Here is a 20,638-nt window from a genome sequence, read left to right as displayed (position 1 = left end):
GACATGCCCGAGAAGAAGAAACTGTTCGTTTCTTGTGAAAGAAATAGATCTTTAATCTCTAGAGTTTACACTAAATAATAGAAATTTGATCTTGGTTCGAATCCCACAGGGGTACAGTTGGGGAGGCGAGTGTTGTAACGCTACCAAAAACAAAGTAAGGCCGTCATATGTCATCCAGGTAAGTAATGGAGGAAGTGAACTTCTTACGTTTAATCGGTTTATTTTCTTCCCGGGGTGCAGGTGGTGGGGAAGCAGGAGCTGCCCGGACCCCGCCAAGTCGTCGTCGGATGAGACGTCGGAACTCCAGATTGAGAACGTGGCTGGCGTCTTCTTCATCCTGGTCGGCGGTATAGTGATTGCAGGGTTGGCCTGTCTCGCGGAGTACTCTGCCAACCTCCTGCTCAAGGCCAACAAGAACAACAAGAAGGTAAAGAAACAGGCCACTCCGTGATCATCTCTCTCGACACTGGCCTCTGAATATTCGTCAACCTCTCTATACTGTCTACAAACTGTCTGCACATATGCCGTCACTCTCTACATAAAAGCCTCTCAATATACGTGACTCTCTTATATACCAGCCTCTGAATATACATATCCTCACCATACCAGCCTTAGCATATATGTCACTATCTCTATACAAGCCTCTGAGTATTCGTCACTCTTTCTATACCAGCCTCTGAATATTCGTCACTATCTCTATACCAGCCTCTGAATATTCGTTACTATCTCTATACCAGCCTCTGAATATTCGTCACTGTCTCTATACCAGCCTCTGAACATACGTCATCCTCACCATACAAGCCTCTGAATATTCGTCACTATCTCTATACCAGGCTCCGAATATACGTCACTATCTCTATACAGGCGCTAAATATTCGTCACTATCTCTATGCCAGCCTCTGAATATCCGTCACTATCTCCATGCCAGCCTCTGGGTATTCGTTACTGTCTCTATACCAGCCTCTGAATATTCGTCACTATCTCTATACCAGCCTCTGAATTTTCGTCACTACCTCTATACCAGCCTCTGAATATTCGTCACTGTTCGTCACTATTCGTCACTATCTCTATACCAGCCTCTGAATATTCGTCACTATCTCTATACACCAGCCTCTGAATATTCGTCACTATCTCTATACCAGCCTCTGAATATTCGTCACTATCTCTATACCAGCCTCTGAATATTCGTCACTATCTCTATACCAGCCTCTGAATATTCGTTACAATTTTTATACCAGCCTCTGAACATACGTCATCCTCAACATACCAGCATCTGAATATTCGTCACTATCTCTATACCAGCCTCTGAATATTCGTTACTATCTCTATACCAGCTTCTGAATATTCGTCACTATCTCTATACCAGCCTCTAAATATCCGTCACTATCTCCATGCCAGCCTCTGAATATTCGTCACTGTCTCTATACCAGCCTCTGAATATTCGTCACTATCTCTATACCAGCCTCTGAATTTTCGTCACTACCTCTATACCAGCCTCTGAATATTCGTCACTGTCTCTATACGACCCCTGAATATTCGTCACAATCTCTATACAAGCCTCTGAATATTCGTCACTATCTCTATACCAGCCTCTGAATATTCGTCACTATCTCTATACCAGCCTCTGAATATTCGTCACTATCTCTATACCAGCCTCTGAATATTCGTTACAATTTTTATACCAGCCTCTGAACATACGTCATCCTCACCATACCAGCATCTGAATATTCGTCACTATCTCTATACCAGGCTCCGAATATACGTAACTATCTCTACACAGGCTCTGAATATTCGTCACTATATCTACAGCATTCGTCACTCTCTCTACACCAGGCTCTGAATATACTCCACTCTCTCTATAGCAGCGTCTGACAAATAGTCATACTCTCTATACTCATCTCTCAATATTCTCTACACTGGTCTATCAATATTTGTCACCGTCTCTGCAGCAGCTTCTGTACTATTGTGTTTCTCTACACCCAACTCTGTAACATTCTCTCCTCTGTAATCGGCGTTCTGGAAACACCAAACCCTCTCTCTTTCGAGTCTCTGAAATCAACAGGATTAATAAAACCTATTTCGGTGTTAAACTGATCTGCTATTGAAATATATTCTCTGTTTTCCTTGAAGGATAAACCAGATTTCACAGCAAACAGCAAAGAAAAGTCCAGTTTTCTATGAGTGAACATGGCACTGATAGCAATACATACCACATACCACGCGAGGAAAACCTCCTGATTGGACGGAGAGACAACCTCAACGTCTGCGTGTCATACTGATGACTTCCGCTTATACCGGAAGTCCGAGCTGATGTCTCAAGGGGAATCCAGTTTCGCTTTTCATTCAATGTTAGATTTCAGGTTCCCGAATCCAAACGACGTATTCGGAAACTATTCCAATTTTGATTAATACTTTCCGGAATGAGTGCTGATTAATACTGAGTTCATACTGCAGTATATTCCTGTTATTTCGGAATTATCCGAAAACGAAGCTGTTTGCTTTACTATTCCCTTATCTGGATAACATTAACATGCCTATTTCCTTATTCGGATTGTGTGGATGTGGATGTGCCTTGCAACAACCACGTGGCGTTCAACAAACTAACGACTTACAAACGCTTCATCGTTGAAAGCTCAGGTCTCCTTGAGGATGGTATTTTTTAGTGTTTGAAGCAGATATTCACGTACGGTGTGTAAGTATTTAATGATACATTTGTATATGTATTATATAAGTTAGTATTGATAAGTATGCAGATTTCATAAATGTTCATTATTTCTTTGTTTTGAGGCCTGGGTGGACTTACACATAAGACACTTTTATACTGATCAGATGTTTCTATCAAAGACTTCATTGTACTCTTTTGTATATACCTCGTACTGTGTTCGTCAGTTGTAAAGTGTCGGACAAAAGAAAGTACCCCCGTGTTTGATGAAAGCTGAACATGAAACATACTAGAAATGATTATTCGATAGTGATGGATGGATGGAAGCTTTCTGCATTGTAACGTTTTAATAGCGTTTGTGAACGTTTTTGTCAAATCAAATTTTCAAGTATATTCTTTTGCCCGACAGTTAAGTAGCACACTTAGCATCTTCCTAAAGCATTATTGCACGTGACTTCTAAAGGTGTATTGATTTTCGTCAAGCGAGCTTCATACCAAAGCACAGACCATGGCGTGCGAACCACAAACTATACTACTCTAAAGACGTAAAGGACCATCCAAATCCTTCATGTTACAGATGTTACTCTGTCATGTCATTACATCTTTTGACTAGTATAGTTGTTCAGTATTGTGTTCCTGTTTTCTGAACAATGTCGCTTGACTGGTTCCCTGACTGCGAATGTGTGCATAGAGGTAATAGTTGCTGCGCATTGGAAAGGTACAACCAGTTCAGTTATGATCCGGAGAATATATTAATCATTGGTTTCGCCCGGATAAATCATCATCAACATTCACGGGACTTTATGCAATAGAGTTTTAAAGAAGTGCACTGTTTATATGCAGCTGATGCATAATTACTGTGTACCCATGTGTGTGTGTGTATATATATATACATTTATACTCAAACGGACCATGAACATAAATTTGTTTATATATCTGTTCTTTTATGCACTTGATGTGGCCTGTATAAAATACTTCTAAATTAACCTGTATAGCGCGTTTGAAGAGACAATCGTGGATCATTGTGTGTTGCTATAGCAGTTAGGGTCAATGTTATGTAGGTATGAACCCCGGGATCACGAAACAATGACAGGCAGAAGCGGGGCGGGTGGCCAAAAATTATGGGTTGTTGTTTTTGCCATTTGAACGTTATTTAGAGGGACTGGTCATTTGTTACAGGGGCGTCATTAAAAAGGTTGCGTACGTATATTGGAGGATTGGTGTTCCATGAAGTGGAGAGTCGGCAAAATATGATAAAGTCATAAGAACTATCGCACTGCCCGACTTAAAACTGTAATTTTCCTGAAGTCAGATTACACCAGATTTGGCAAAGTACGTCAAGCACAAATAAACGTGTCCATTCCTCAAATCGCGAGATCAGTTTGGAAGTAATGACTGGACAAGTCTTCAAAGTAAAATCTTTATTAATGGTGAAGATGCCTCGTCTCCAGTGCTCAACGTTGCAAAGTTGGTGTATATTTGTGTAATCAGATCTTTACTAAGAGACTGTTTTGGAACAGAAAGGTACCTCGGTATATATATATATAAGTAGTACCTATACAACAACGACCCGTTCTGCTAATTGTGGTTAAACCCGTCTGTATATCGCGAATCACCATGTACATTTACCATACTGTACACTCCCTGATTTCCAGTTGCATATGATCAGTCACACCTGGTCAGCGTGTACAGATAGTAAGTAGATCGTATGTATATATGTAGGTATTGTCTGTGTGTATGATGTCTGCCTGTCCAGCAGACCATGCTTCACCTCAACTGGACAGATGGTCCAGCTGACCTAACAGTGGGGCACGTCATCCGTCCCATCCTCATGCATGTTTACCCACAAATGAGCAAAAAAGCAGCTGTTTTCGCGAGGACTCGATCATGTTTCCTCACTTGTATAAAGTGGTCATATGTGGTTTTCCTAGGTTTTCCGAATTCCCAAAAATTTCAGAATTTTGAAAGTTGACGTGTCAGCTATCATGTTGCCAATGTGATCAGGGGTTGAATTTTTTTCTTAAACAATGTTCAGATGGAAAATTGTATCCTAAATCTACAAGTTGGGAAGTAGCATTGTTTGTGAACGGTTATTGTTCGGGATGTAACATATTCATGAGTGAATGAATAATACATTGAAAATATGGTAGTCATTATCGTCGAGTACACCGGAAGTCGATAAATCATCGTGAGCAGTAGAGCCAGCTAGCTGATTGTAAATAGGAACACTTTGATAATCAGAGTTACATTTTCTTCCAACATAAATCAATCTTCACCATATCCTAGGCCGTAATAATAAAGTCAGTTCAGATGGGCAAAACCTTAAAGAACCACTAAACTTTGTTTTTTGTTACTCTTTTAACCATTACATATGAAAGATTTGTGGTTAGTCTTATGCGGAAGACAAAATTTATTCTTTAAAAACTTGTGGTTAATTAATACCGAGCGATTAAAAGTGGCCAAAAAGTCGCCTGCTTCTCTCTCGCCCGCCAACGAAACCACAGACATGTTACGTAACTCTGTCGCCAGAGCACTGCAGTGACGTCATATGAGGAACGATTTTCAGTTAGTTGTATAGAAAGTGTGTAGCATGCTCATCATTTTGATGATTTCTCGACATCAACGACGACATGCCGAATCGTTGCTTTGTCGTCAATTGCTCCTAGGGGGTCGGGCGATGGTGTCACCATGCACAGATTTCCACAGAACCCCGCAGTTCGTGCTAAATGGGTTATGTTTGTGAGTGCGAAGCGAGCGTTGTGGAAGCCTGAAACGATATCTTACTTGTGTTCAGATCGCTTCACGGAAGTTAAAGAATCAAAACTACTTACTAGTTGTAGTAAAATATATATGATTGATGACCATAAAGATTTTCCATGACACAACTTGTAACATAACGATTTCTTCCTCGGAAGTGAGGTTGTGGTCGAAGTAACAATAATATTGTAAGTAGTATTATATTGACACCCACCTCGCTGCCAGGAGAGAAATTGTTATGTTATACGCTATGTCATGCAAAATCCTATTGGCCATCAATAAAATAAATATTTTACTACCAGTAGAAAGTAGTTTTGATTTTGTAACTCGGTGAAAACAAACCTAAATAGCATTTATCCTCAGACTGGCGGATGTTCCCGACAGGGCGCCGCCATTTTTGAAAATCGTAAAGTCTGTTAGAATTAATGAGATTATAGTTTGTTTTCATCAAGTTAGAAAATCAAAACTACTTTCTACTCGTAGTTAAATAGTTATTGGAATCATAACCAAACGGATTATGCATGACACAACTTATAACATAACGATTTCTTCCACGGAAGCGAGGTGGGGGTCGAAGTTACAATACTGCGCGATAAATTTCTTGCTACATTCACATGGTTAATGTCCACTCACCAGTATGTAGATACTAGTCAATGTGCGTCTTTATATTTGGTCTTATAATCCTAATTAGTTTATTATCATACTTGTATGCATTTTGAAACTAAATAAAAAGCAGACGATCTGCTGATACTTATAGTGAATTTATAACAGAACTGTAATAGCTAGACATTTTATAGTTTGCCAATGTGAATCATAATCCGCACACACACCCTAGTGTATGTTGTCTGTCTCATTACACTTCACGGCGAAAACAATGATTCTGTTGAATGCTACGACAAATGAATAAAAACAAAATGCAAATATTAAAATTAAAACAGATTAAAGTTATAGGAACAATATCAGGCCATTACCTTGTTCGAGGAATGTATCCATCAATATCCACAAAACTGTTCCAAATGATGTGTCGTTTAACAGTTTAATATACGAAAAAGTGATCAATCTTTTCAGGTATTGGTGTATAGTCTCATTGGTCACCCAAGATAGCACACCTGGCAACTAATTGCATAATGTCCGCCTTTCTTTAAAAAACAGTAAATTAGTTAGCCAATAATGGGCAATCAATCAATGTATTGCCGGTTAATCCTTTGAACGAAGCACGTTGTTTTTACGCAGACACCGACACGACAGAGTGTATTCAGTATAGATTAGTAAATCTACATACATAAACACTACCTTTTGACAATTCCGCTGTGTAAGATAAAAGTAATTAATCAATCAGCGTGTTATCGGTTAATCCTTTGATCGATGTTTATAATGTTGAATATTTACTCCAGACACAAGAAATGCCAAATGGGAACCTTTGTCGGGTAATCTAAGTGTGTTACCACTAATTATACCTGTTATAAATTCATTAACTGACCATCAAGTGAATGATGACAAATAACATGTGTAGGTTTATACCACCTAACACGGGTTACAACAAGGGAGTATTAATTGCTGTATTGCATGTGAAAACTTATGGGCCGACACTGTTTTGAGAATACAAACAGATTTTTACATGACATGATTAAATATCGAGGTAAAAAAACACAGAAATGGGATCAATTTAGATCAGTCATTATACAAATAGGGCCTAACGACACCAATCGATTTTGACAGAATCGTCTATGAAAACAAGTTGTAACTCGGAAACTAGGCAAAGCAGGAGACAAAATTAAATGACAGTAGATTGTGAGAACATATAGCTTTCATTTTCCACAACAATTGTCACGATTTCAGGTTTATACAAGCCTGTAAACAAGATAATTTACCCCCCTAAAATGTAGATGAATTCTGCATCGGCCCTCAAAGCTATTCCTCATATGACGTCACAGAGACGCGCCGCTCTGATTGGTTGAAATTTCGTTCGCGGGTGAGAATTGTGCACTGTTGTCAAAAAGGTCGATTTAAGTCAATTAAAGGTCGAAATGAGTAGTTTTAATGACGGGGTTTCATTTATAACGATGCCAGTTAGTGATTTATGTATTTGTACCCCCTAGGGTTTATGTGACCTTTAAGATGTTTCATGGCATGACAAATGAACGTCTTTCAGTCTGCCAGATACGTTGTGGCCTACATTACCTTTGGACAGGCTGCATAGTGGAGGGGTTTTGGTGACCAAGTCGTCTAAGCAGCCGCAAGTCGCTGAGCAGAGTTAGGTCCCTTAGCCGTACCAGGTCATGTGATCGTGCGTTAAATCTCATTTTCACCTTGATTATGTTTATAAGGCTGTCAACACCATGCCCGTGTTTCAAAATGGTAAACGTCCAAGAACTTCTTCATTTGGGGTTTTCCTTCCACAATAAGGTGACAGCCATTATGTAACTGAAATACAACTGCAAACGGCGTCAAACAGGTGCTGTTACTGTGTACCATTAAGCCAATGACTACATTTCGGCGTCATCATCCATGGTTGCCTGTAGAACATCGACATGAATAAAAAACACAACGCATTTTTTTAAAGAAATGACCTCCCTAAAGCAGCATTTTAAATCAATTCCAAATGATAGCTAATAACTAGGCTCAGAAGCTTTCGGGTGATTTGTATTATTTCAGTGTACAGTGTTTTAGGTCGGAATATTGGCCAACGGTTCTTTTCATGAAGTGCCTGCATATATCAGGCCTCATCTTGTACAACTGTGTATTATGTGGACATTTCAGTTGTAGTGACTCATTTGCTTCTCATTCGTGAAAATAGAAAACAGAAAATTTATTGAGTTCAGGTTATTCGTATTGGGCAATAGTTTGAATTGAAAAGTGACATTTCTTTGAAGTCACAGAAACAACGTATTTATTGTACAATTTCTTCCTGTAAATACAGGTTGTTTGTTGGTGGCACTGCTTGATTAAGTTTATATATCGCTCCCTACGACTGAAGTGAGTTCCACAATGTCGCGATGGCTCTGTGACGTCTTTTGAAGGTCAATACACTCTGTGAGATGGAGAAGAATGTTGTGCTGTCGTTCCGAGCTAAGTTCTAAATGTGTCTGAATGAAAGTAGATTAGCATCTTGGACCTGTATCACAAACTCATTGTCAGGAATGACTGTCAATTTTGCCTGAATAATTTTCCAGCATGCAAAATAAACTGTTCCTCTTATCGGACGTGTCGTTTAGTCATGTTTTCTTTCACACACAGACGTGCTTATTAATGTTTTCTATTTTCATATCCACTATCTCGATAAACACTCCTCTTAATCGTAGAAGAGAACACACATGTTAAAATGTCCCTTATCTGCTTTTTTCCACAAACACAATCTCGAAAGGATAGGGATCTATCAAGGCCGACATACGAAGTTTAAGTTTTACGTTAGAATGTCCACATTAAATATGTAAAACTATACACTCAAGCCAATACATTTGGATACAAAATGACACAAAATAACTATCTATAAGAAGTCTTTAACAGTAGCTCCTACGGCAGTTCTAATTTTTATCGAAAAAGACTACCATTGGTCTGAGCTAAGACAGCTTCATCACAAGGCCGCCATTTGCCTACAATCAATAACAATGGTCATTCTTGTTAAGACAGACTTGAACCATACTAGTAACATTCACAATCAGGTAGCCTTGAATACTTTGCCATGAAGGATACACTCAGGTAGCCTTGAATACTTTGCCATGAAGGATACAATCAGGTAGCCTTGAATACTTTGCCATGAAGGATACAATCAGGTAGCCTTGAATACTTTGCCATGAAGGATACAATCAGATGCAAGTTGCCTAAACGTTAGCAGATGTCACAATGTATATATGTGTGTCTACGTCTGCCTCATATTCAGTTGAATGTTATAATTTGCCTATAATCTTCATGTTGTGATTTTTCTCGAGTTTCTACAGAATAACAGCTTCTTCTATTAACAAACCTGCAATCCACACATGTTTGAAGATACCTGGTAGAACTAATAAAAGAATATCACAAGTGTAGTTCCAATCATATTCTTTCTCGGGCGGTAGGGTAGCCCAGCGGTTAAAGCGTTCGCTAGTCACGCAGACGACCCGGGTTCGATTCCCCACATGGGTACAACGTGTGAAGCCCATTTCTGGAATATTGCTAAAAGCGGCGTAAAGCTAAACTCACTCACTCACTCATATTCCTTCTGACTATGGCACATAAGTGTTTTCTTTTTAAAGCTCCCCTTCATGTTTCAACTTCATGTCGAATATAGACTGGCACACAGGGGCGTGTCACGCTTATAAACAGCGTTATATAGACATATAGGTATATAGACCCAACCCTAGTACTATATAAAGAGAAAGGGATGTTACGACGGAACCACCCCATTCTCAATCAAAGTTCTGTCAACGTGGCTGGAATTAATAAACGAATTTAAAAGGTGAGTTTTCGCTGTCTTGGCTGATCCATGAGTTTGGCTTGGAATTGCGGAGGTAGCTGTTTTCGGTGAGTCGTGGCATATAACTTCTGAAATAATGATCCGATTGTGACCATTTATAGCCCATTTTGTAGGGAAATCATCTTGCTTTCGATCCGTAGGCCTCGACGGGCCTTAAAAATAGTTTACGTGTTGAAATCTAACTTTGATTGAGGAAGGGGTGGTTCCGTCGTTACTAGGGTTGGGTCTATATACCTTTATGTCTTTCTAACGCTGTTTCTAAGCGTGACACGCCCCTGTGGACTGGCATTCGTGTTGATTCGTGTTAATGTTTTTCTCTTATCCCCCATGGTAAGCATATATCGCATGTTGGAATAACAACGATGACAATTATCAGTCCACTGTAGGTACGAGGATACAGCGGCGGTGGGGTAGCATAGCGGTTAAAGCGTTCACTCGCCACGCCGAAGACACGGGTTCGATTCCCCACATGGGTACAATGTGTGAAGCTCATTTCTGGTGTCCCCGCCTTGATATTGCTGTAATATTGCTAAAAGCGGAGTAAAACTAAACTCACTCACCCACACATCCCACACACCCACACACCCACACACCCCACACTCGGATACTGGAGCAGCATTTACTCAATTACGGAGGGTAACTACTACATTTCAACTGTCTCGTTCGCCAAAGGAAACAATTCGTTTTTTCTAATTTTCTAACGGTGCTTTTATCTCACATTTCAATTCTGTTGAATTAGATTTGTCTCCAGTTTTGTTTCGTTTAAGGGTACTTCTAAAATATATCATATTGACTTCCTAAAATTTAGGCAAACATTTGGCTGGCCCTGAAACCCACCAACTATCTGACAGGCATTACCACACACCATTGCACTGTTTCATTTAAATTTTACATTTACATATTAACATTTGTATAGCGCCGATATCCAGCTCAGCTCAACTGCTTAAAGGCGCTTAATTTTTCCCTCGTTCACTGGATGTCAATCTCAACGGCACATCGTATTGTCAATCTGATTCATATATACACACAAGTCCTTGTAACAGTCTACCGTTTAAGCCATAACCTGAGACTTATTTCAAAGTGTTTGTCTCTATTTACAAAGTGAAAATGTTTTAAATGTCAGTCCAGTACCATGGAGCTGCAGGGATGGCAGAAGGACATGGGTCAAAACATGGTCCCGATGCTGCATGGCAGTAACATTCCCCTGGAGGAGTGAAGTTTGACTCGTCACGGAAGTTTGACTCAACCCTGTTCCAGTGCCTTTGTTCCAGTGCCCAAGCAGTATAACTGCGTCTTTGCTGACACTCTCACTCTAAACAACTGTCTGCTGGGGAGTGTGTGTGCGTGTGTGTGTGTGCGTGCGTGCGTGTGTGTGTGTTGGTAGTCACACATCTGTTGCGGAGATGACGTCGCCTGAGTTGAACGTCATCTTGGTATGACGTCAGACGCTGCGCCCCAGTTCTCGGGCAGTGGTCTGCAGCTGTGTCCGTGATTTGCAGGGCTCGTGCAACAATTGCATCCGAGAAGATATCCGCGGAGATCCGGGTTAGAATTGGCCTTCAGCTACCCATACATATTACATGTCTTGAGAGGCGACTAATGGAATTGGGTGGTCAGGCTCGCTGACGTCGTGGATGCATTGCTTCGTTTCATGAAGTTGATGCTCATGACGCCAGTCACTGGATTTTTTATCATTTACAGACCGCCGTCATATAGCTGGAATATTGCTGAGTGCGGCGTTCAGCAACAAAAACAAAACCTGATTTTACATACTGAGGATTTAATAACTAAGCACAATTCATTATTTATCAGTTTCATAATGCTACTTTCCGAAATGGTCATGAGTAAAATGGCATTGATTGTGGCTCTCTTGTCGGCAAAGTATGTACCTGTATTCATCCAATTTCGGGAGTACGTGGATTTCTTCTGAGATGTGGAAACTGTAAACGCTTTTGGGGAGACTACAGCTTGATCTCAATAGTTATAAAACCCAGTACCGAAATGGTCCAGTGGACACCCTCAATAATAGAGGGTCCTTTGAGGATAACCATTTATGTTATTCACTGAATATGTGTGGTCAGTCTGTTGATTTTATGATTGTAAGTGATGCCCAAATAGAACCCGCGGCGCTGCAGTGCCCACGAGCTCACAGTATGCTATTAGAGTGACCACTATTAACACTGTCATATATGCGCATCCACGCCTCCGGACTCATCTAATTCGAATCGTGGTATCGGTTCCCACTTTTATGCTCCTATGTTGTTGAGTGAGAAGTAGTCATTAGGAAAATATGATAACATCAGCTAATACATCACAAGTTGTCACACAAACATTATCGGCCAACTGTGAATGATCGTCACTTCTCGGGGCCAATGGGAATACCGACCAACAAAGGCTATCATAATTGTGTAGTTGACTGCGGACTTTGTTTATGACTTGTGCTAATTCGTTATTGTTGTCAATGACAATCAATGGGTACTTGTTTAGTGAACTGGTTTCAGGCAGTGAGCCAGTTTAACATTTAATGCAAATATACTTAGGAAATATATTCAACAATGGAAACCTTTTAAACTGATAAGGTATTCATTTCAGTGCTATGTAATGTTCTATAATTACTGAAGTCTGACTCTGAATCCTTTCCGTGCATATTTTAGTGGTGATATTTTGTAGTCGTACTAGTTGCACGCCTGTGGAGTTTGTTTGTTGTTTAACGCCGCACTCAGCAATATTCCAGCTATATGGCGGCGGTCTGTAAATAATCGAGTCTGGACCAGACAATCCAGTGATCACCAGCATGAGCATCGATCTGCGCAATTGGGATACAATGACATGTGTCAACCTAGTCAGCGAGTTGGTTTTTCAGGGCAGACGGGGTAGCCTAGCGGTTAAAGCGTTGGCTCGTCACGCTGAAGACCCAGGTTCGATTCCCCACATGGGTACAATGTGTGAAGCCCATTTCCCAGATAGCAAAGGTGTGTTGGGCCAATGTTGGTATATGGTTGGTTGGTTGGCCAACAGTTTGACAACATTGGCCCAACGTTATCTTAATGACTTAAAAGTAACGGTGGCTTTTGACACGTTGGTTCAACAGTGGGCCAACATTTGAAAAACTCTGCCTATTTTTCCTGATCTTACATCTATTTCAAAAAGTTGGGCCACCGTTGGCCCAACATTGTGAATAAAAGAGTGAGCACACGGCCATTTTTAGCAATGTTTTCTTATAAAGATTTTGATGAAAGTTGAAATAATTACACAGACAAAAAGAAAGAATCCATTTCCCTGTCTTTCAACTATGATGCAGTGAATTTTACAGCGTTGTTTTCTCCAAATTGAATACCAAACTTGTCATCATTGATAGCTTTACCTGATATTCAAAGAGCAGACGACACTACATTTCTGGAGGCCTTCAACTGGTAAATATGCATTGTTATTTCTGTGATACTGAATTGCGAATATATTGTGAAATAATTGGTTTAAATCATCATTTAGGCAAAAGAAACTGACACATACTGTATTGAAAGGCAATTGCTTATACAATTACACAATTGCTTATACATATACAACTCTCTCTATTATTCATCTTTACAACCAATAATTGCTCAACATCATCATATCAGATATATGTATCACAGTTATAGTAGTTACACGTCATATCCAAATAACACATTATTTGAACAGCATTCTAGAAGTTGGTGAGTCCAAAATGAAACATACAACTCTATGGATGACAACTTCTTGTTTATTGTATAGAACGATATTTCGATGTAGATTCTTACACCGTTATCAAGCTAAAAGTGACTACAAGCAAATGATGAAGGTCTATATACATGTACAGAGTATGTTTTGTCAAATAAACATAATTTGGAGCGGCCAGTTGGGGACTAAGAACAACAAATGGATCTAGTGATGAAACCAGCGGAACCACCTACAACATGTCTTCACGGGCCTCAACCAGTAACCCACCAACTCATAGTTTGTTTGATTTCATTTGAGACCAATGAATTGCTCACTAACACAAAATCTAAAAATTGCAAGAAAACCAAATTTTGCAGTCACATGAAACGACAGACCAATGAAGAACTAATCAAACTATAGACACTATCAAAGCACCCTATCAGCTTGTTGTTACAACTGAATCCCCCCCTGTTTATTGGCTTCATCACCATTCCATTTGTTGTTCTTAGTCCCCATCTGGCCTCTCCCAATAATGTACCAGTTGTTATTCAATTACATGTTGTTGTTAATGTCAAACTGCTGATTGTCAAAACATACTACGCATATATACTTCTCATCATTTGGTTTTAGCTTGATAACAGTGTAAGAATCTACATCCGAACGTCACTCTGTGCAATAAACAAGAAGTTTTCAATCATTAAGTTGTATGTTTCAAATAAAACATAAGGTCAAATACTATGTCCTTTTACGATAGTTCTCATGTTTAAAATTATGATATCTGACAGTTTCATGAAATTTTGGGTTGTTTTTCAGCAGCAGTTCGAAAACCTGTCAGCGGCGACAGCCAAAAGACCTAAGACAAGAAATACAATAATGTTCAAATAACAATGAAAAAAAGAATTAAATAGTTCACTTGATTAACTTGTTGTGTTGTTTATATATGTTTCTGATTGCAGAGGTCAGGAAAGAGCTAAATGTTGAAATACAGCCAACATAAGCCAACTAAATCACATCGTTGGGCCAAATGGGCCATGTACAACAAAGGTCAAGAAAGAGCTAAATGTTGAAGCACGGTGGTGCCAACATAAGGCCAACAAAATCACTACGTTGGGCCAACTATGGGCCATGGTTTTGTGTGAATTTTCATTCGTTGGCCCAACAATCAGCCAACATGATGGGCCAACGTGGACCCGATGAGCATATCCAAGTGGGCCCATCGTCAGTTTGCCAACAATGGGCCAACCAAACTGGTGATTATGGGCCAACTATGGGCCAACATACCAATGCTATCTGGGTAAAACCAAACTCACTCACTCACTTTTGGTCTTTCATCACCAAGATATAGACGTCCAAGGCCTGCACCACTTCAGGCTTTCGGGTAAAGTAACAGCCGTGATATGGGGTTGGGGGACAGCCCGACGTGGGGCAGGTCTTGGACGTTCAACACTTTGGTGAAGCCGACGAGCGAGCGTATATATGCTGCTGACAAACATAGCACAACGGGTAGCACGGTAAACCTCGCGCGTCAGACCATTTGCCACTCTAAAAAGTATTTTAGCACCTTTACTGTGGCATGGAACTATACACAATCTGGTGCATGGGTAGCCTAGATGGTAAAGCGTTCACTCGTCACGCCGAAGACACGGGTTCGATTCCCCACATGGGTACAATGTGTGAAGTCCATTTTCTAGTGTCCCCGCCGTCATATTGCTGGAATGTTGCTGAGTGCGGCGTTCAGCAACAAAACAAAACCTGATTTTACATACTGAGGATTTAATAACTAAGCACAATTCATTATTTATCAGTTTCCATAATGCTACTTTCCAGAAATGGTCATGGAGTAAAATGGCATTGATTGTGGCTCTCTTGTCGGCAAAGTATGTACCTGTATTCATCCAATTTCGGAATTACGAGGATTTCTTCTGAGATGTGGAAAGCTGTAAACGCTTTTGGGGAGACTACGAAGCTTGATCTCAATGGTTATAAAACCCAGTACCAAAATGGTCCAGTGGACACCCTCAATAATGGGGTCCTTTGGGGATAACCATTTATGTTATTCACTGAATAATGTGTGCGTCAGTCTGTTGATTTTATGATTGTAAAGTGATGCCCAAATAGAACCCGCGGCGCTGCAGTGCCCACGAGCTCACAGTATGCTATTAGAGTGACCACTATTAACACTGTCATATATGCGCATCCACGCCTCCGGCCTCATCTAATTCGAATCGTGGTATCGGTTCCCCACTTTTATGCTCCTATGTTGTTGAGTGAGAAGTAGTCATTAGGAAAATATGATAACATCAGCTAATACATCACAAGTTGTCACACAAACATTATCGGCCAACTGTGAATGATCGTCACTTCTCAGGGCCAATGGGAATACTGACCAACAAGGCTATAATAATTGTGTAGTTGACTGCGGACTTTGTTTATGACTTGTGCTAATTCGTTATTGTTGTCAATGACAATCAATGGGTACTTGTTTAGTGTGAACTGGTTTCAGGCAGTGAGCCAGTTTAACATTTAATGCAAATATACTTAGGAAATATATTCAACAATGGAAACCTTTTAAACTGATAAGGTATTCATTTCAGTGATATGTAATGTTCTATAATTACTGAAGTCTGACTCTGCTATTTTACAACAGAATGGAATCCTTTCCGTGCATATTTTAGTGGTGATATTTTGTAGTCGTACTAGTTGCACGCCTGTGGAGTTTGTTTGTTGTTTAACGCCGCACTCAGCAATATTCCAGCTATATGGCGGCGGTCTGTGAATAATCGAGTCTGGACCAGACAATCCAGTGATCACCAGCATGAGCATCGATCTGCGCAATTGGGATACAATGACATGTGTCAACCTAGTCAGCGAGTTGGTTTTTCAGGGCAGACGGGGTAGCCTAGCGGTTAAAGCGTTGGCTCGTCACGCTGAAGACCCAGATTCGATTCCCCACATGGGTACAATGTGTGAAGCCCATTTCTGGTGTCCCCCGCCATGATATTGATGGAATATTGCTAAAAGCGGTGTAAAACCAAACTCACTCACTCACTTTTGGTCTTTCATCACCAAGATATAGACGTCCAAGGCCTTCACCACTTCAGGCTTTCGGGTAAAGTAACAGCCCTTGATATGGGGTTGGGGGACAGCCCGACGTGGGGCAGGTCTTGGACGTTCAACACTTTGGTGAAGCCGACGAGCACGTATATGCTGCTGACAAACATAGCACAACGGGTAGCGGTAAATCCCTGCGCCTCAGACCATTTGCCACTCTAAAAAGTATTTAAGCACCTTTACTGTGGCATGGAACTATACACAATCTGGTGCATGGGGTAGCCTAGAGGGTAAAGCGTTCACTCGTCACGCCGAAGACACGGGTTCGATTCCCCACATGGGTACAATGTGTGAAGTCCATTTTCTAGTGTCCCCCGCCGTGATATTGCTGGAATGTTGCTAAAATCGGCGTAAAACTAAACTCACTCACTCACTCACTCACTCATATACAGTCTTATCTTTCATAACATTTTTCCGACCATTTTACAGACAGTTGTGTCAATTGACAATCAGCTACGCCAATTATGTGATATTCATCACTGACAACAATGAAAACAATAACTGAACATCACAAACGCCTACGTTGTCAGTCGTATGGGAACCAGCCAAGTACAACCCCCCAAACACAGAGCCATGACGTCATCTGGATCAAACGCCCAAACTCTACGTGCTTGCTTCTGTGGTTCACAATATATCACGGTGTCCAGAGAGAGGCTTGTCCGTCATTCTGGCAGGTGTTCTCAGTCTGGCGTTACTAGTTACCTTGATCACCGCAAACACAGACCCAGGTATAACAGACGGACTATACTCCCCAACAACAGCCATTGGCCATCTCCAGGGAGTGTACCGACAATCACGAGCAGTCATTCTAGCTGTCTCCAGATTTCTATTTATGCTGCATTTTTCTGAAGAGGCTTCTCTGTTGCGCATCAGTCGTATGGTCGAACTTGGCTTTGAGCGCATGTAGCCTGCGTGAAACAAAACCTCCTACATTATTCTATTATTGACATCTAGCTGCAGTTAACGAAATTTCCTCTTGCAGATCAGACAATGCGAACACACAAAGGGATAATGGTAACTATAGACACTTGGACGGAGTTCTGTCTCCCTGAGCGAGTGGTTAAAAGTGTTCAGCAAGCGGTGCCGCATATCAACAGCTGAACCAGTTTAAATAGACTTGGGCGGGCATGATCTGATGCGGAATTAGTTCCACCAGGAGCATCTAAGCTGTTAGTCTTATCATTACCATCGCCATCGCCATCATCGTCGTCATCGTCATCATCGTCGTCGTCATCATCATCAAAGAAATGGATCATGGACATTCACTACATTTTACTGATATTGTATTTAAAATCATAGTATGATCCACGTCACCTTACAGGGTTGAATCTCATGCTGTTGATCACTGGGTTGTCTGGTCCAGACTTGATTATTTACAGACCCCCGCCCTATAGCTGGAATATTGCTGAGTGCGGCGTATAACATAACTCACTTACTCACCCTACAAGGCATGTGTGACCATGTCCCAGCAATATCATTACATGGGGCACCGGAAATGGCCGTGTCACATTATGTCCATGTGGGGAATCGAACCATGACCTTCGGCGTAATGGGCGAACGCTTCAGCCACTGGGCACTGGGAACGGAAAGAAGCGAGTAGGTGCTGGGAGACCAACAATTCAGAAAGTTAGAAGGTACACATGAAGGTTTGCTAATCAAATAATCACCGAATGCAGTTACGGATTCGTTGAAAACTGCACCAGAAACGATTACAATGGTTTGATTCCCTGTTCTATTGAAGTATATTCCTCTGTTACCATTGCCCAGCTTTGTTCGCGAATTCATAAAACCATCCACGCTCACTTGAATTGTTTGTATTAACTGCATCCTCATCGGATGCTGTTTCAATGCCAACAAAGTCGAAACTCAGCGACACTGACTTTTTATGCTGTACACACATCGCAAAATAATCATTCAATGGCTATACTGCAGTACACGCGTCACTACTTAAAGGGGAACTAACTCTGGGTGTACGTGATGATCAACACGGGTTTTGTTGAACATGTAGCAGTTATTATATCGCGTCACGTCTCCATGTAATCACGTGTGTGTCGACGTGTTTGCTCATCGCTCGTCAATAATTCACCAGTTGATTTCCAATTTGCATACCCGCCTTTCTGGCCATGTTTGCTGTACGCCATGCATACAACTATAATTATTCTGTACAAAACGACAATTGAATGGTATTGTTCTAGCCTGCTGGTGACGCTGGGTGAATCAGTGCTGCCAGATGGAAGAATGATTTACCTGGGATAAACGGCCTTCAGGGACCCTTCTTTCTGGTCAGCAATTGACTGATGTCCCTGGGGGACTCTCAAACTGGGTTCTGTCTCATTGTCATTAGGAATATTCATACAGAGGCCAGCGGCTGCTGGTGGTATCAGCGTAACTGTACAGATTCGCACAATGTCACTTAGTCCGACTGCGTTTAATGACTACAATCTGCATGCGCGCTGTACAAACTAACTGAAATTTAGTTCTATTTTTAGTATTATTTGTTAATTTAAGGCTCACTGCCATTAACAATACAATAAGAATGTGACCAAATATACTCTGACAGGCATCATTGTTGCTATGACAACTATTTTGACAATCATCATGAGACCACAACCACCAAATAAATATTTAGAACGAACCCAACATGTTCAAGTTTGATAACGTAACGCGGGGATATGCTGTGTCTGTGAATGGTGTGTAAGAACTCTCTAAGTTCTTAAATCAATATAATTTTTGCGGATGCATAAACGTCCAAGCCTCTGTACATATTCAGTGTGACCTATTTACACAGCATGCACACCTGTTGTTAGATGAAGCCTTCCAGTAAAGCATACCCCCCTAAAATATTTACGCGAGGGTGCCATTCCTCGGCTTACCAGGTAATTTCTCTCAGTATCGATATCCAATTTAAAATCTCGTCATATCAGTGTTCACAGTTGGTACAAGTAAATTAGACTGGAATTTCACATCTATTGCGTGACCATGCGTCCTCATAAGACTAGAGCACAATATTTTATTGATGTGTTACTCCTGGCAAGAAAAAGACAAAAAATATAACTCAGCATTGAAATATTGGCATCCGCGTACCAGATTAATATTTCACGTCCTCAAGCGTACTGCACTTAGGTTTAACAGTGCTACGCTTCCGGCTCTCTTGAGGAGGAACCACATGCGATATAGTTATTACCACGTAATCTCCAAGACTACAACACCACGTTAGGTAACAGGGTATAGATTCCGATAAATCCCCACAAATACCCTGGATGCATCCACGGCTCGGCCCGAAGTTTTTATTACCGCTAAGGTAACCGTAATCAGTGTATGAAATAAGCCAAAAACCCAACCAGACATCTGGGCTGGTAACTTCAAAAACTTACCAGCCCGGAAGAGATTTAACCAGTCCTTCTTAAATCCTAAATAGGCAGTGCCAGTGGACACGTTATCTGAATATATTTTTTCTTCCGTCCATCGGGCTGGCTAGCTGTAAAATTTGACCGTCCGGCAGAAATCTAGCCTGTCTTGGGCGGTCGGACGAGCCTTATTTCATACACTGCCGTAACTCGCACACCTAAAGGTAGTCTTTGCGCTAAGGTTGTTTTGTACAACAACACCCTGAACACTCCTGACAAGTCTTCGCACATCAGCCATACGGAGATCTGAAGCATTCGCCCCATTACGTAACCTGCACCCTCTTTGTCCCGGACACGAGCTTGTCGCCAAAGACAAACAAATGAGTCGTATTGAAATGTCTAACCAATCCACAGATGTAAAAGCCGAGGCCAGATATAAGCTAGTACTTCTTATAACAAACTTTGACCAATAACATCATTATAATAAGCCTAAAACTTCAGGGTGCAGTCAATAGGAAGATGGCTGTCTCTTTGAACTGTTTCAAAGGCCAGGCCTCCAGGCCTCTTGAAGGCCCCGAGGTTGCCCGAAAAACCTACCTACCTACCTACCTACCTACCTACCTACCTGCCTAC

The 20,638-nt window shown here is 41.0% G+C and overlaps 1 protein-coding gene across 6 annotated transcripts in view; it reads left to right on the top strand.

The window, feature by feature from the left end:
• Positions 1-4,798, top strand: part of LOC124262868 (glutamate receptor ionotropic, kainate 2-like) — an 86,646-nt gene extending 81,848 nt beyond the window's left edge. For all 6 annotated transcript variants that reach the window (XM_046697452.1, XM_046697449.1, XM_046697454.1 and 3 more), the window contains exons 12-14: positions 241-427; positions 2,131-4,129; positions 4,187-4,798. In XM_046697452.1, coding sequence (XP_046553408.1) covers positions 241-427; positions 2,131-2,181 — 238 coding nt within the window. In that variant the 3' untranslated portion in view covers positions 2,182-4,129; positions 4,187-4,798. The remainder of the gene's footprint in view (positions 1-240; positions 428-2,130; positions 4,130-4,186) is intronic.
• Positions 4,799-20,638: the final 15,840 nt, after the last annotated feature.

Source organism: Haliotis rubra, unplaced genomic scaffold, assembly GCF_003918875.1.
Source record: "Haliotis rubra isolate DU_JTF1 unplaced genomic scaffold, ASM391887v1 Scf86, whole genome shotgun sequence".
Taxonomy (NCBI): Eukaryota; Metazoa; Mollusca; class Gastropoda; order Lepetellida; family Haliotidae; genus Haliotis; species Haliotis rubra.
The sequence above is the reverse complement of the archived record's forward strand: the minus strand, read 5'-3'. Positions and strand labels throughout refer to the sequence as shown.